Source organism: Saccostrea echinata, unplaced genomic scaffold, assembly GCF_033153115.1.
Source record: "Saccostrea echinata isolate AGI-Se365-2 ecotype Australia unplaced genomic scaffold, CSIRO_AGI_Sech_v1 ptg000034l, whole genome shotgun sequence".
Lineage (NCBI taxonomy): Eukaryota > Metazoa > Mollusca > Bivalvia > Ostreida > Ostreidae > Saccostrea > Saccostrea echinata.
The window spans coordinates 2,114,842-2,131,722 of record NW_026889783.1 but is presented as its reverse complement, the minus strand read 5'-3'; the positions used below and the strand labels follow the sequence as shown (position 1 = coordinate 2,131,722).

At 35.5% G+C, this 16,881-nt stretch overlaps 1 protein-coding gene across 1 annotated transcript; it reads right to left on the bottom strand.

Annotated features, from left to right (window-relative positions):
* Positions 1-2,986: 2,986 nt before the first annotated feature.
* LOC133199536 (SAFB-like transcription modulator) lies at positions 2,987-16,777 on the bottom strand. Its single transcript, XM_061335348.1, has 14 exons — positions 16,294-16,777; positions 16,055-16,140; positions 12,885-13,040; positions 11,796-11,871; positions 11,413-11,664; positions 11,024-11,289; positions 10,785-10,906; positions 9,935-10,051; positions 9,519-9,650; positions 9,186-9,401; positions 8,611-9,012; positions 8,310-8,438; positions 3,755-4,866; positions 2,987-3,618 (listed from the first exon to the last, which is right to left on the bottom strand). Exons 3-14 carry the CDS (start codon positions 13,020-13,022, stop codon positions 3,200-3,202), a joined length of 3,381 nt encoding a protein of 1,126 aa, XP_061191332.1. The 5' UTR covers positions 13,023-13,040; positions 16,055-16,140; positions 16,294-16,777; the 3' UTR covers positions 2,987-3,199.
* Positions 16,778-16,881: the final 104 nt, after the last annotated feature.

The window sequence follows — 16,881 nt, the reverse complement described above, 5'->3', positions numbered from 1 at the left end:
TAACAAACAACCATCTTATCAGCAAGTCACAGCGGGAGTTCCACAGGGATCTATACTAGGGCCTCTTCTGTTTTTACTTTACATTAACGATCTTCCACTTAATATTAAAAATTCAAACATAGATTTGTTTGCAGATGATGCCACTCTACATGTCCCCGGCAAAGATTCCCAATCTATTGTAAATGCATTATCAATGGACATTGCTTGTACAGAAAAATGGTGCTCTCAGAATCAAATGGTACTTAATGCTTCAAAAACTAAATGCATGTTAATAGGCACACATCAGAAGAGATCAAAATTCTCAGAGCATGATTTTTCTTTATACATATCAAATCAGAAGCTAGACAACGTAACACATGAGAAGATTCTTGGAGTATATTTAGATAACTCTCTACAGTACAATGTACATATCGACCATGTGTGTAAGTCCCTGTCACATAAAATTTCTACCCTCCGAAGAATTAAAAAGTATCTTCCCACTCAAACACGCAAGCTGTTTTATAATGCATATATCATGCCTACCATTAATTACTGCCTTACAATTTGGGGCAATACATCCCGATCAAATCTTGACAGAGTTCATAAGCTTCAAAAACGTGCTGCAAGGTATATTTTAGATGCTCCCCCTGATGCACCCTCACGACCTCTTTTTGATGAACTTGATTGGCTAACTGTCTATGAACAACTTACTGTAAATAAATATGTATTACTATATAAATCCCTCTTTAATTCTTGCCCTACTTATTTAAATGACATGTTCCAATTTCAAAGTAATAACCAATACAATCTCCGATCTGAATCTAATGTTGACTTGTGTGTGCCAATTCATAAATGTAAACTTTTTGAAAATTCCTTCCAGTACTCTGGTGCCATGTTATGGAATGATTTACCTGTACATATAAAAATGTCACCAACTCTTAATGCTTTCAAGAAACAAGTAAAACATTATGTAAAACAATGTCAGAATAATTTGTGATTCATATTTGTCTTTGTATATTTATGGATATATTTATTATATGTTTGTATGTGTATAACTATGTTAACTTTATAATGTTTATTGACAGAAGGCCCTGGGGAAGAATAGTGCTTGCACTAATCAGGTTACCTTCTTTAAATAAAGTTTTATTATTATTATTATTATTAACATGTAATTTTATTAAAATCTGATCTCTCTCATTCCATTTATCTATACATATCTAGTTTCTTTTGCAGTACTAATTTAAGACTGTTGTGAAGATAAAGTGAAATGTGTCTCCTAAATCAGGGTTTATGAAAAGTGCATCATAGAAATCTTTAGGACATCTACTAGAAAATTTCCAGAATTTTTTATGCTGTGCTGAAGCAGTGGCAGATGCCAGACCTTTGTATGCTGCACTGAAGCAGTGGCAAATAAGACTTCAACTTAAATATATGAGCACCTAGCTGGGATATTTGATATGTACCAATTTTGAACTCAGATAACATGGGTGACTTTCTTTGTAGTGCATGTACTCCTTGAACAAAAATTGGTAAGCACACTATGTGAAAAAATTGGATCTTTCTCAAGATATGCTCTGTGCTAAAATAAGTTGAAATTTGTCTAGTGGTTTTAGCTAAAACCACGTAGCAAATTTCAACCAATTTCAGCACAGAGTATATCTTGGGGAAGATTCACGTTTTTTTTTTCACATTAAGAGCAATGTCCTCTTCCAAAGGGAGGTAATCAATAAGGCAAATAATAAGGTTGGGTCATTTAGCAAGGCCCAAAGGGACCTAGTTGACAAGGTTTGATGATCATAGGCCTCTTAAGTATCCAGGCTAAAAAGATTTGATAATGAGATAACATCTCATTGACACAAAGTATCAACTAGATTCATCCTCAGGTAGAAGAAATCATATCATTGAGATTTGGAGTGGACCACAATAATGGATTAATCATGGAAATATATAGGTATCAGGAAGTGTTTCAGTAACAAATATGCCCAGTTTAAGGCAATTTGAAATGGATCAACTTTAAATTTAGACAGTAAATTATATGGGTTATATTGTTGTCAGGGGCAACCACAATCTCTATCTGACCTCAATATCAATAAGGGTCATCTACTTCTTACAGGAAATCAAGTTTGATGTCTGTCATGCAAAGGCAGAAATTTATCCCAGTGTACTTAAAGTGCATTTAAGGCATACAAAGGCAATCAAAGAAATCTGTGTAATTTTCTGTCTGCAGATTGAGGAGAAATTGTGATTCCACAGAATTATGACCCTGTGGAAAAAAGTACATTTACAGTAATTTGATCAATGACCTTTGACTTAAAAGGTCAAAGTGTGCCATGTTCAATGTCTTCTCAAGATAATGAGTAGACAAAAGACATGAGCAGACATCTTAGATCCAGAGTACAGTAGTTCAACCCAATAAATGACAGTGTGACCTCAAAATCAATAGGGGTCATCTACTTTTTAGGGGATACCAGTGTACAAATTCAATGCTCAAGATTTCAAGTGGAAAAATATGTTCTTATATCCAGAGAATGTCCCTTGGCCTTGTGACCTCAAAATGAATAGGGTTATCTACTCCTTCCGGAATACCAGAGAACCTAGTTAGATGTCTGTCAAGCAAAGAATTTTTAAGATATTGAGCAGATAACTTTGTCAACAGATAAGTGCAACCAATGTGCCCCTTTTTTCAAAGGGAGGCATAAAAATTCTTTTTAAGGACTTCCTTCTAAAGAACAGCAGAACCATGATTAGTCATATTTATATGCAAGCATCTCCAGGTTGTGCAGATTCCAGTTAGTTCAAATCATGTGGCATGGAGAAAAGGTGTGGCCACAATAGGGGGTCACTTTTTCCATGGGCTTCTATATACATGTATTCTCAAGTAAAACACTGAATCCATATTTCTTTCACATTAGACTGTAATACATGTACATATCATGATCAGGATTAAGAACATGTACATGTAGCACTTGTGTCTGCAATTCCTGGAGTTTCATAAAAGAAATGCACATTGGATTTCACAGATTTTTATTTGTACTGAACTAAATTTTCTTCACATTCATTATTAGCTGTTAAATTTATCATGATATAAATGTACGTGTAAGTAGTTTTATGTAGAAATCCTTGTCCACCTCTCCATTCTTCACATAAAAGATAAAATCAAGAAAGACCAAACAATCACAACATTACGTAGCTGCTAAAATATAGTATATTACACTGTACTTCAATAAGGCCTGCCTGGTGTGTAATACTTATAAGTCACATTAACAAATCCAGGCTGAACGCCCTGATCCTGGGGGCGGATGATGCCCAAAGAGGGCTGAGGTTGGGGGATAATGGCAGCATTAGGGGGTGGCATCATGCTGGGTCCTGAATTCCTGTGGGGTATAGTCATCATTGGATAAGGTACGCTCGATGGAGGATTACCAAGCCGGCTATCCTGGAACATCACAGTCTGTTGTACTGGCAAGTCTTGGATATTACCGGAGTTCATCCGATCATTGCTGCCGAATGATGCAGTCATTCTGGTCTGTGGCAGTGAACTGTTCTGTCCTGTGTAGCCGGCTCCACTCCCCCACACTGAGGGGCCTTTGTTATCATTTTTCATTGAAGGTGCATTTTGATTATGTTGATAATCTCCACCTACATGAACAAATAAGAGAAATGCCTGTGTACAAAAGTTTATCACTGTCATCATTCTCTAACCTAAATTTTGAACAACAGAAAAAAATCGCAACATGCATTGATATTTTTTTCTTTAAAACACATGAACCCATACCTCTGGAGTTTGGTGCTGTAGAGGAGTTGCGTCCCCTCTGAGACCATGTTGACTGTGTATTGCTGCCTGGGTAGTTAGTGTCTGCTGTCCCCTTGTTGCCTGATGATCCGCTATAACTGTTTCCATCTCTGTCTTCTGTCACTGTCTTTCCGTACCCAGCATTCCTCCACAGGTCATCAGTGGAGCGGCCTTTAGGAGCAGTCTTCCTGTCGTTGCTACCCTTGCTTTTGTCTGAGTCCTCATGAGCTTTATATGCGTGTCTTTTATTTGAGGATTTGTAATCAGTATACTCCTTTTTCACATTACTTTTATTCCTGTTGTGACTGTGGTCAGAGTCATAACCTTTTCCATAACTCTGACTGCTATTAGAATCAAAACTTTTTCCATAGCTGTGGCTGCCACTTGACCCATGACTCTTTCCATAACTTGGAGCTCTAGCATCATTTCTGTTGTCACTTCTCGGTCGATCATAACTGGTATGGCTTTTTGAAGATTGTGAGGCTCTCGTGTCTCTATTACGATCAGTGTTGCTAGGGGGATTGTAATGTTTATCATAGTCCCTGTTATAGTCATTCTTAGTATGGTCGTACACCCTAGAAGCTGCCGTTGTACGGTTTCTGTTATAGTCATTCTTAGTATGGTCGTACACCCCAGAAGCTGCCGTAGTACGGTTTCTGTTATAGTCATTCTTAGTACGGTCGTACCCTCCAGAAGCTGATATATCACTGTGTCTGTTGTAGTCATTTTTAGTGCGGTCGTAGCCTCCCGGGGCAGTGTTTCTATTGTAGTCACTTTTACTGCAGTCGTATACTCCCGGAGATCCACTATTACTGCCTCTATTATAGTTATGTTTAGTATGATCATATACTTCAGCCACTGCAGTTTCAGTGTTTCTACTATGGTCGTACTGATCATTGTCAAATTTACGGTACACTGTGACGGTTCTTTCTCCTACAAACTTATTGTATCTCTCTCTTTCATCATAGTCATTCTGGTCTTTGTTGTAAGGGGCTTCTCTGCGCTCCAGGTAAACTTCTCGGTGGTCCTCCGATTGCTCACAGTTTCGTCTCTGGGGGTCAGGAGTCTGGTAGTTGTTGTAAGTTTTACCAACACTAAAAAAATGGATAGCAATGAAACATTTTTGCACAGTATAATACATTGCAAACATAACAAGAGGCCCATGGGCCACAACGCTCACCTGAGTCAATATGGCCCTGCTGTTCTTTGTCAGCAGATTTCTTCTTCTATATATTCATATGTAAAGCTTTGATTGCCTGTTCCATGTAAACCCTATCACCAGGTGCCATATTTTGAATGAAACTAGAAATCTGACCAGTCAGCAAGGGCCCCGCCGAGGGGTAGAAATATGAGAGTGCAGATAAGGGGATGAGAATTTTACTTAATTACAAAAATTTAAAAATATATAAAGAAGAATAAGCAACAGCAACTGCTAAATATCCAACAACATGTAAATAGTGTCCTTGTATTTACATTAGGCAGTAAAAAACATCATATCTATAATAACTCAATTGAATGTATATTTAAAGAAGAATGATGCATGTGTTTTCTAAAACGCCAGCCTTCAGTGAATGCAAATATCACCCAGGCTTGACCTTAACTTCAAAACAAACATCAGTTGCAGACAAAGGTGTTAATTAATCTTAAAGTGACAGAAAGATAACCCTATAAAATTTTCTGCAACTAGCAAGATAATCAATCCCAGGGGATTAATTATACTGCTTTCTCAACCTTTTCTTCTAAGTTTACAATAAGAACTTTTTCAGCAATGATAGATTGAGGTTATTATCTGTCAATATCTGAATACCTGTTAAAATAAATAGTATTCTTGAATTTACATAAGGTAGAAAAAAAAGAAAGAAAAAAGGAAAAAAAATAAAATAAAATAATAATAAAAAAGATATCTTTATCTTGTTTTTAGAATTCAATAAAATAACTCATTGTGCATTTTACCAAAATAAAGTATGAACATTATTTAAATAACATTTCAGAGAATGTAAACATCATTCAGAATTGACCTTAACTTCAAAACAAACTTTATTTGCAAACAGAGGTGTTCATTAATCTCAATGTGACAGATAAAGATAAATGCTTTGGATTTTCTTCAAGAGGAAAGTTAATTAATCCCAAGAGACTCATTGCAGCCTTTCATAGTTTACGATAGGAACATTCTCAGCAGTTATCTCTCTTTGCCCATTCACTCTTATATAAAGTTAAGGAATCACCACCCCAGCTCCAAACCGGATGACAAAGAGAACTTAGCATCAAAATATATCTTACTGCCTATTCAACCAACATACCAAATTTGAACTTAATTGGTCAATCCTAAAAAAAATTATTAGAAAAAAACAGAAAATTTGTGGATGGAAGAATGACAGACGGATGGACAGACAGACAGAGTGATTACTATAGGGCACCCGCAAATCCTTGCGGGGCCCTAATTAAATCTAAACTTTCTGAGGATGCTTCTATATTCGTATAACTAATCATGGTTTTGCTGTTCTTGAAAATGAAATTATAAAGATGTCTGCCACCCTACCCTGGGGGGTAGGGGGTCGGGGGGGGGGGGGGGGGGTCATGATTTGAACAAACTTGAATCTACACTACCTAAGGATGCTTCCATATGAATAATTATGGCTTTGTTGTTCTTGAGAAGAAGATTTTTAAGAAGATATTTCTTGTATATATTCTTTTGTTAAACTTTGATCCCCCATTATGGCTCCACCCTACTACTAAAGGATGCCTTGAACAAACTTGAAACTACAATACTTGGGGATGCTTCAATATCAATATGACTAATCATGGCTTTCCTGTTCTTGAAAAGATTTTAAAGATTTTTCCTATACATTCCTACATAAAACATTGATCCCCCATTGTGGCCCCACCCTACCCCTGGGGGTCATGATTTGAACAAACTTGATTCTACACTACCTTAGGATGATTCCTTAGCATTATGACTGATTGTGGCTTTGTTGTTCTTGAGAAGATGATTTTTAAAGAATTTTCCTATATATTCCTATGTAAAACTTTGATCTTCCATTGTGGTCCCACCCTAGCCCTGGGGGTCATGATTTGAACAAACTTGATTCTACACTATCTGAGGATGATTCCATATCAATATGACTGATTGTGGCTTTGTTGTTCTTGAGAAGAAGATTTTTAAAGATTTTTCCTGTATATTCCTATGTAAAACTTTGATTGTCCATTGTGGTCCCACCCTAGCCCTGGGGGTCATGATTTGAACAAACTTGATTCTACACTACCTGAGATGATTCCATATCAATATGACTGATTGTGGCTTTGTTGTTCTTGAGAAGAAGATTTTTAAAGATTTTTCCTGTATATTCCTATGTAAAACTTTGATTGTCCATTGTGGTCCCACCCTAGCCCTGGGGGTCATGATTTGAACAAACTTGATTCTACACTACCTGAGATGATTCCATATCAATATGACTGATTGTGGCTTTGTTGTTCTTGAGAAGAAGATTTTTAAAGATTTTTCCTGTATATTCCTATGCAAAACTTTGATCGTCCATTGTGGTCCCACCCTAGCCCTGGGGGTCATGATTTGAACAAATTTGATTCTACACTACCTGAGGATGATTCTAAATCAGTATGAATAATTGTGGCTTTGTTGTTCTTGAGAAGAAGATTTTTAAAGAATTTTCATATATATTCCTATGTAATCCTTTGATCCCTCATTGTGGCCCCGCCCTACCCCCGGGGGTTCATGATTTGAACAAACTTGAATCTACACTATGTAATGAAGGTTTCCCATAAATTTCCCCACGATCTCAATTTAGAGAGCCATAATTATATCCAAATCAGCTTAATAATAAGCCCCATTGGTTCTTGAGAAGATTTTCAAAAGAAGACACCAAATTTTCACTAATACTTAATTATCTCCCCTTGGAAGAGGGCATTGCCCTTCATTTGAAAAAACTTGAACCCCTTCACCCAAGGATGCTTTGTGGCAAGTTTGGATGAAATTGGCCCAGTGTATCTGGAGAAGGAGTTGAAAATGTGAAAAAGTTTACAGACGGACAGATGGACGGATGGACAGACGAACTACGGAAAAAATGTGATCAGAAAAGCTCACTTGAGCTTTCAGCTCAGGTGAGCTAAAAATTAGATAACCAACATCACTTCCTCCCTATCCCAAGCCTGATTAAATCATTAACCTTGATCTTTTGATTTTGACTTTTGACTGATGGATCCAAAATTGTATAAATGTCTTCCTGTAATGTTCTCAACCCAAATATTGAAAATGAAGTCATAACACAGCAAAAAATGTTTATCATGTCACACTAAAGAATTCATGAACTTAATATAAATCTTTACCGATTGACTACTAACTCCTAGAACACACTCCTTTACAAAAATATAGCAAACATGAATTTTGTAGTTGAAAAGCACTCATTATTGTGTTAGATAAAATTGTGACAGACTGAAAGAAGATAAACTTTATGTACAACATATTTTGCTGTGGACACTAATAATGTATACACACTAATGATGCTTTTACTAAATAACTTACTGAGAGCTGTATCTATTATCAGAGACAGTCGGTCGCTTCACCGGGGCTGGATACTCATGATGACTTCTAGGCTCATAAGATCTCTTTAATGAATCCCTCTTTATCCTCTCGTGTTCCTCCTTTTCAAGTCTAATACAATATAAAGAAATATTCTAGATATCATCTCATGACAAGTAAACGGGTTATCAACTCTGATTGTTCTAAACCAAAATTTGTAAAATGAAACTCTATAAAATACATGTATTTGAATATAATGCTGGTAAGAATGAGTTAATTTCATACATACATGTATATAACTTACCTCAGCTCTTCCTTAATCTTGTTTTCTTTAAGTCGTATTTCTTCATTCTCTCTCTCTAGCTGTTTGACCCGTTCTGCTAGTTCCTGTTTTTCTTTCTCCTGAGCTTCCTTTTCTTTCTCCAGCCTCAGTCGTTCCTGTCTTTCTTTCTCTAGCCGCTCTCTGTCTCTCCGTTCTCGTTCCTTCATTTCCTGTTCAAGTCTCTCCCTCTCTCGTCTTTCTTGCTCCAGACGCTCCCTCTCTCGTCTTTCTTGCTCTAGTCTCTCCCTTTCACGCTGCTCCTGTTCTTGACGTTCTCGCTCCCGCTGTTCTCTCTCCTGCCTCTCTCTTTCTAACTGTTCTTGTCGTTCTTTTTCTCTTTTCTCCCTTTCCCTCCGTTCTCTATCATGACGCTCTTTTTCTTTCCTGTTAAAGTAGATAAAAATTATCTCATTTTCTATTACTAGTTTAAAGATATAGTGTTGCAGTATAGTGATAAAACATCTTTCAATTTGAGCAAAATTACAGAGAAGTAAAATTATGAAATTATAATTTAAGAGCTGGCATAAAAAATATTAGTGTGATGTCTTTATTTCAACCTTTGTTTTTCTCGTTCCTCTTTCTTCTTTGCCTCATACTTTTCAGCACTTCTTCTGTCTCTATGCTTTCTCTCCTCATGATGTGACCTGTATCCTCTAAGGTCATCTCCATGGCGACCTCTAGATCTGTCATCAGGGGAATCCCCTGGGCCCCTGAATCTCTCCACACCATGAGGTGACCATCTGTTCTCAATAAATCTGTCTTGATCATTGAACCTTAAAAATAAAGAAAAAGATGGTATTTAATTCTTTAAATTATATCTAGTAATTTGATAATATACACACAAGTAATGGTTCAGCAAAATAATGTTCAAATCATGGGGTAAGACTCACACTGGTTCCATGAAATGCATCCTTTCTGCCTCCCTGATCCTCATTTCTTCCTCCTCTAGACGTCTCTGCTCTGCTTCAAATTCTGCAATCCTCTGTTCCTCCTCAAACCTCAGTCTCTCCTCCTCCTCCAGTCTGGAAACATAGTGTAACAACTGACAATTAAAGACTGTCACTTACATTGATAGAAATCTCTGTACTGCCATTTTATCAGGAAAAAGCTTTTTTTGTAATTTCTGGGATCTAGTGTATATGAAAAAAAATTACTTGTAAATGATAATAAAATGAAACTCTAATAACTTACACTTGAGTGTACAAAATTAGGTTTTGCAAAAACTTATACACCTACCTGAAATTATTTGTGATTTGAAACACACCTTTCTTTAAAAAGCAGATTCCAAACAGAGAAGAGACGTTACCTGATTTGCTCCAGAAGCCTCTGCTCCTCCCACTCTCTCTCACGTCGTTCCAGATCAAGTTGCTCCAGACGAATCTGTTCCTGCTGCTTCCTCCACTCCATCTCCTCCGTCGCTCTCCTGTAACATTATCCCATCCTTATAACCTCACTTCAACACAAGTCACATTATATCACTCATAAACTTCACTTCAGTACAAGTCACAATATATCATCCTTATAATGTCACTTCAACACAAGTCACATTACATAACTCTTAAAAACTTCACTTCAGCAAGTAATATTAATCACTCTTATAAAAATATTCTTCACTTAACTCACATAATGTGACCAACACATTCTTTGTATATACTGATGGTTTGATATTGCTAAATCAGAGAAAAGTTCTAAATGCAGACAATACCTGAGCACATAAGGTCTTGCCACTTTACAGGAGTACCTGATCATCCCCCTCTCCTGTTATGATTAAACTAATATTAGTACCTGATCCCCATTCTGTTGTTACTGATTATATTAATTACTAATCCCCTTCATCTCTTGTTACAATTAGAGTCTCTGATCCCCTCCATGTTGCTACTGATTGGAGGAGTACCAAATCCCCTCCATCTCTTGTTACTGATGAGTAGCTGATCCTCTCCATCTCTTGTTACTGATTAGAGGGGTACCTGATCATCCTCCTCACTTGTTACTGCTTAGAGGTGTACCTCATCCTCTCCATCTCTTGTTATCAGAATGGTACCTGATCATCTCCATATTTATTAATTTACTGGTTAGAGGGGCCCCTGATCACCTCCCTCTCTTGTTACTTATAAGAGGGGTACCTAATCCTTGTTCCTGACTGAGAGTTATCTTACCTGATCTGCTCCCTCTCATGCTCTAATTTGTATGCCTCCTCTCTTTGTTTAATGTGAAGATCTTTCAGCCTTCGACTTTTGTCCACCACATTATGGGTACGGAAAGGAGACATTCTGCGTTGCTACAATGAAAATAATATATCAAATCCAATTTTCCTTTGTTGTTTAAATTTTGACACACCATTACAGTATAATTTTAATTAATCAATTAATTTCTTTTAAAGGTTACAGCAAAATACCTGATCACAGGAGTACGACATGACATTGCGGGATTTGAAGTAGCCGATTCTGTGATTCCGCATCCAGCCCGACTGCCAGCCGCGTCTGTTCGTGGTCTCCAGTCTGTTCAGGTGGATGATTCTCCGAGGCTTCTCTCCTTTGTCTTTGGTGAGGCTTCTGTCCTTAGAAGATTTGTAATTCTTTTCATCACTCTTGCCTTTGCTTTTAAGAGAGATTATATTGGAACGTTTCACCTCGTTTTTCGTTTCTCCAGTTGACTTTCTCACTACAAAACAATTTACAAGATCACATAGATCTTTACAGTCACTGAAGGAAATTCAAATGTTGCACTAACTATAAAATATCTTTCTGGTTAAACATGTCTACAATGCTACTACACTGTACACACCTGTGGATATTATCTTTCTCCCTTCAGACTCTTTACTTTGGGTGTCCTTTGGTTTCTTCGCAATTTTAGATTTCTCAGTCAGTGGTGTCTTCTCACTGGACTTTTTGTCTAATTCCTTGCTGCCATTCTTAGCTTGCTTGGCCTGACCTTTGACATCAATGACCTTTGACTTTGATGCTGCAGAACCTGGTTTGCTTAGTTTAATCTTACCACTGGTCGGTTTCGGTGCACACTTGCTAGAAGTTTCTTTAGCTAAAAAAGAAATTTTTCCTCAATCATATATATCTAAATAAGATTTAAAGTGATATATATCAATATGGTATACATATTAGATCTGTGGATAAACACCCCTTTTCCTTACATGGAGCTATAGAAAATCTTACATTTGTCAGCAGGTTCAGTCTTGCTTGATGACTGGGATTCCACATTTCTATCAGCTGTGGATGATTCTGGCTTGGGCTGAAGGAAAATAAATGTTATATTCAAAGCCTACTTCAGAGGACTGATTGTCATGTACACTTTGGCTGTGTTAAAGATCAGAGGAGCTACAATAAAGCCCCTTGGTGCTAAGAAACATTTAATATATAGATAGAGAAACACAACCTGATTTAATCTAAGCAAATGATGATGGCTAATGACAACTGCAGTGAATGTATTCTCTTTACATGCTTCACAAGTTCAGTGAACAGCTTACTGCAAATTCTTGAAGGCTTCTTATACAGCATGTGCATTACATGAGTTAATATACAATTATGGACTTCAGTGTAGGTCAATATGTGGTTGTTAGGACCTATGTAAAGTGATTCTAACCAATGACACAGAAAGTGATAGCAACAGAGATTGCCATTCCAATTTTCTCTGTCTGAGGTCATTATCACTTGACATGGATCCTTAAGACCACATATTGACAGTTCACTAAAGTCAATAATAGTTAATCACTCCAAATGAATAATTTGACTCAGTCCTAGCTTTACATCTAACAGATTTGATTAGCTGTCATGACGTCGTAATGGTAAAAACATGCTTCCAGTATTATGATGTCATGCTGTGCTATGTGTCTTTGGCACAGCCATTAATAGAGATGGTAAGTTGTGCAATATCATATTCCTCAGATGCACTTTTGTGTAAATATCACAAAAGGACTAATATCCTGTGACATACTTTCAGCCAATGAAAATTACAAAAATAATCTTCTTATATAATATTTTCTTTCTCAAGATCATTTTGTTTCCTTCTCTATACTGTGGAATCATTTTAATTCGTGGAGACCAATGTTCGTGGACAAGCAAAATTTTACTTGTTCATGGGGTCATGATTTCATGGGTTGTTTTTTACAGAAAATTCAATGAATCAATGTTTATAAAACAAACATTCATGGGGATGTAAATTCGTGGGTAAGGGTGACCCATGAAATCCACAAACAATGATGATTCCATAGTAAATCACCTCTATGAACAGTTTACTTTTCCTACCTTATCAAATGTTACACTGATCGTGTTGCCATTCAGTTCTGTCTTGTGTAGACTTTGGATACAGGTCTTGGCATCCCCAACAGAGGAAAGAATGATGTAACCAAAACAGCTGCTGTCTGGACTTTTGGCATTTGTCATTATTTTTGCTGCTACAACCTAATTTATAACAAGGCTTTTTAAACAACATATCCTAAATGTTATCCACATTAATTCTACAAATATCTAAGCTGAAACAAGTAAACTATTCTGGCTAAATGCTTGACCAGTCAAACTTTTTCAAGTTTTAAAACATTATCCAGAAAGATACCGGAATGGAAATCCTCTGAATGAGATAAGTCTGTTAGGCCGCTGGCTACCACATCTCACTGTTGACTAAAATTCATTAAGGAGAGTTTGCTAAGGTTTAGTTCTAGTTTAATAAATTAATATACATGTACATGTAAGCGAAGTTCAGTTTTTATAATCTATTACCCTTCATTTTCCAAAGAAATCTTCTTTTCATTCAATTATTATTGAAAATGATATGGGATTGAAATCTGTAAACTGCTTAAACAAATTTCACAAACTGAATGCTTAAAAAAAAACAACAAAAACAAAACTTACAACATCTTTTGAAGTATCTGTACATTAGATATTTGGTTTAAGTTTGGGGGAAAAAACAAAACACACACAAATAGAAATGCAGCACAATAAATTAGTTCAGTTTTACAGTCACAGCTGTTTTATCAGCATAAGCACCCAAACAGTTCCACAGTACATAGTTTTCTCTTTTTTCAAGTTTTATTATAATACTAAAAGTAATTTATAAGAATTTATCCAAGATTTGGTGGAGACAAATCATTTCAGATTTCCTTTAACTTCAGAAAACTTTTTCAAAAATAGTACAAAATTATTAGGGGCTATTTTTGTTTATTGGAAACCAAATATATATTTTTTTTGTTAGGCATTATATTACTTTCATAAATAAAACAGTTTTAATGATTAATACCTTCATTTCACAGCTCTCTCAAATAAATATTTACATATTACATGTACTTGCTGCACTGAACTGAACACTCTTATAGGGTAGAGTGGGGTAATTTCGACCACTTTTGCTGATTTGTGGCTTTCAATCCACAAAACACGACTGTTTTCAAATGTACTAGTTAAAAAAGAATCAAAGTAATTGAGATTGATTTTTTTCTTCAGATTTTTCTGCTTTAGGAGTTAAAAATGCATAAAAAATAATGAATTGGTTTAAAAATAAGTAAGCATGTTGCATGGGTTAATTTCGACCGGCCTCGGGGTAATTTCGACCACAACAAACATCAAAAAGAAAGATAACTCTTGCAATGCAAGAAAACTTTACCTGTCGCATTTTATTCAAAATTTATGGTCCGAGAAACTATATTGCTTATTTAGAAAATACGTATATCTATCTCTATCTCTCTCAAAAAACAGAGTAAAATGGATAAGTACTAAAGATATGGGTTGGGTTACATAAGCTTTTCAATGCTGTCTTATAGACATCTTTCAAAATTTTTATTCTTTATTCTAAATTCTGCTTTTAATTCGCCAACTCTATAATTTAAAATTGTGATATATAGTTATGCAAATAGATAAAATTTTCTCAGATCCCACAAATAATTTCTTTGTTATGATTTTTAAATTCTCCAACCCAAAAGGAATTTTATTTAATATCGTCTTTTCACAACAGAATCATTCAGATTGTATATCTATGTATAAGGTTTGAGCATAGCATTAGAATTGCGTATATTTTTCTTCACTAATTTTTACCATATACACATTCATTTGGAATGCGTTGTTACATGTAATATACGTATTTTACGTGTTTTGTTAATTCTTAAGAGATATAGATCCCGAGAAATTCGATAAGTCAATTAAATAAAGATTTACAGAAGCAAAGTCCTCTTCCCCCCCCCCCCCCCCCCCCCCACAAAAAAAAAAAAAAACCTAAACTCAAACAAATCATTTCAGTATTTCGTGTAACATCATAGTTTTTTTTTTTTTTTGTTTCAAGATTGTTGCGGCTCTTTTGGTGTGTTGTTCTGATATTTTGGGTACTATTTGGATTTTTTTACCTGGATTGTGTGATACGATCTTAATACACCTGAGTCGTTGGTTTTCGATAGCCTCAGTCTTATTCGTCAAAGTTTACGCATTCGTAATAATGAAAAAATTTACAAAAACCTGATTTTTTTTTTTTTTTTGTTAGGGACCTATATTTAATATTGCCTGCACCCTCTCTTTTGTTAATTTGATGGGTTTGGAATCTTTAGGATTGCTCTCGTCATGTATTAATTCAAAGCCAGTGCCGACTCCATGTTCTCTCGCACCTCGATCAGTGATGCACCCTCGTGAATACTCAGGACTACAAGTAAGAACCTCGTGAACGGCCCAGACAATATATATAGCTAGGCATGCACATGTTAATTAAATAATCTGATATATTTTTTTTAATATAAAAGGTTATGTGTAGATAATATTGTACATATATAGTATAATTATTTTTTTAAGATCTAACTCTGCATTGCATTAAACAGCTGTTGAAGACAACTTACACGTTTATTTCAGAATAAGTGGTCGAATTTACCCCGCGTCCTTAAAATCAGTAGGGGTAATTTCGACCAAAATCAAATGGACGTTTCTTGTGCATTTTGAGAGAAATCCAAGATAAATTTGTAAAATTCTGCAACTTAAAGATATTCCAAGAAGAAATAAAACAATTTTAATTTAACTCGTGCTGTAGACTGTTGAACAAAGTTAAACTTAAAAAGAGGTTGTACGAGTTGTCTCTCTTGCATTTCCCTGATCAAATCAAGCGCACTGAAGACTGGGACTTTGAACGTCAAACTGGAGACATAAATGACAGTTAAAATATTATTTATATCTCTGATCAAGCCATATTTGCGATGAATAATTATACTACGACACATAATTTGAGGAATAGTTTCTATAATTCCGAATAAATTAAACTTGTCTCAACACTTCCGTAGATCTTTGTGTGGTTTTGAGTTCCTGTGGTCGAAATTAAACGGTGGTCGAAATTACCCTGACTTACCCTAGTGTTATTGTCACAGTAGATGTAAAATTTTATCATTCAACTAAAAAAAAGATTAAGAAAAATATTTTCTTTGATAAAAAAAAAAAATCAAGAAAATAAGACATACCTTAACATGTTTGCTGAATAGTGCTTTTAGATCATTGGCCCTGGTAGATGAAGTAATTCCACTGACCCATAGATTACATGATGGAGCTATGGGAAAAATGAAAATAAATATAATTTATCTGGGTGGAGTCAATATATAAAAATGTCTTTTTTAAAAGGATAAAATTTCTGCACAATATGATCTATTTTTTTAAATTTCTTAAAAATGTCAGTTGTTGATATATTAAATAAAATCATTACCCGGAACAGCCTTCTTTGAATCCTTTGATGTGGAACTGAAAAATATGGATAGCAACAGATTATTTAACTGCCAACAAACATGTTACTCATTTAATGTCCTGCTGTAAGATATATTCAATAAAATAAGTTTCTAATTGATCTGTTGGAATATATCTCAACTTCAAGAGGCAAGTTATAGTCTGAATCAAATTTTCATCACCTGCAGCATAATGTGGTTTATTGACAAGAGGATCTTATTACATGTTCTTTCCATATGTTGCGAGCTTCCAAAGGATCTTTCACCTGGAGTCATTCTCCTTTCGTTTCAGATTATGTAAAGAATCTATCTTTTCATCAGCTTTAAGGTTAACTTCTGAAGGTAATTAGAGGCCTGGACTGTTCAATCACTGCTTAACTCTCCAGAGTGTCACCTACATCAATCCACAATAACCAGCCATGACGGCTTGAATATTATGTTTGTATTACATCTATAAAGGGCTTTTCTATATCTCTATAGGATTTACCATCAATATGCCAAAATTCAAATCTGTCAAATTTTACCTAACAATAACAAAATGGGCCAATCTTCTCCAACTTGATAAATTCTTT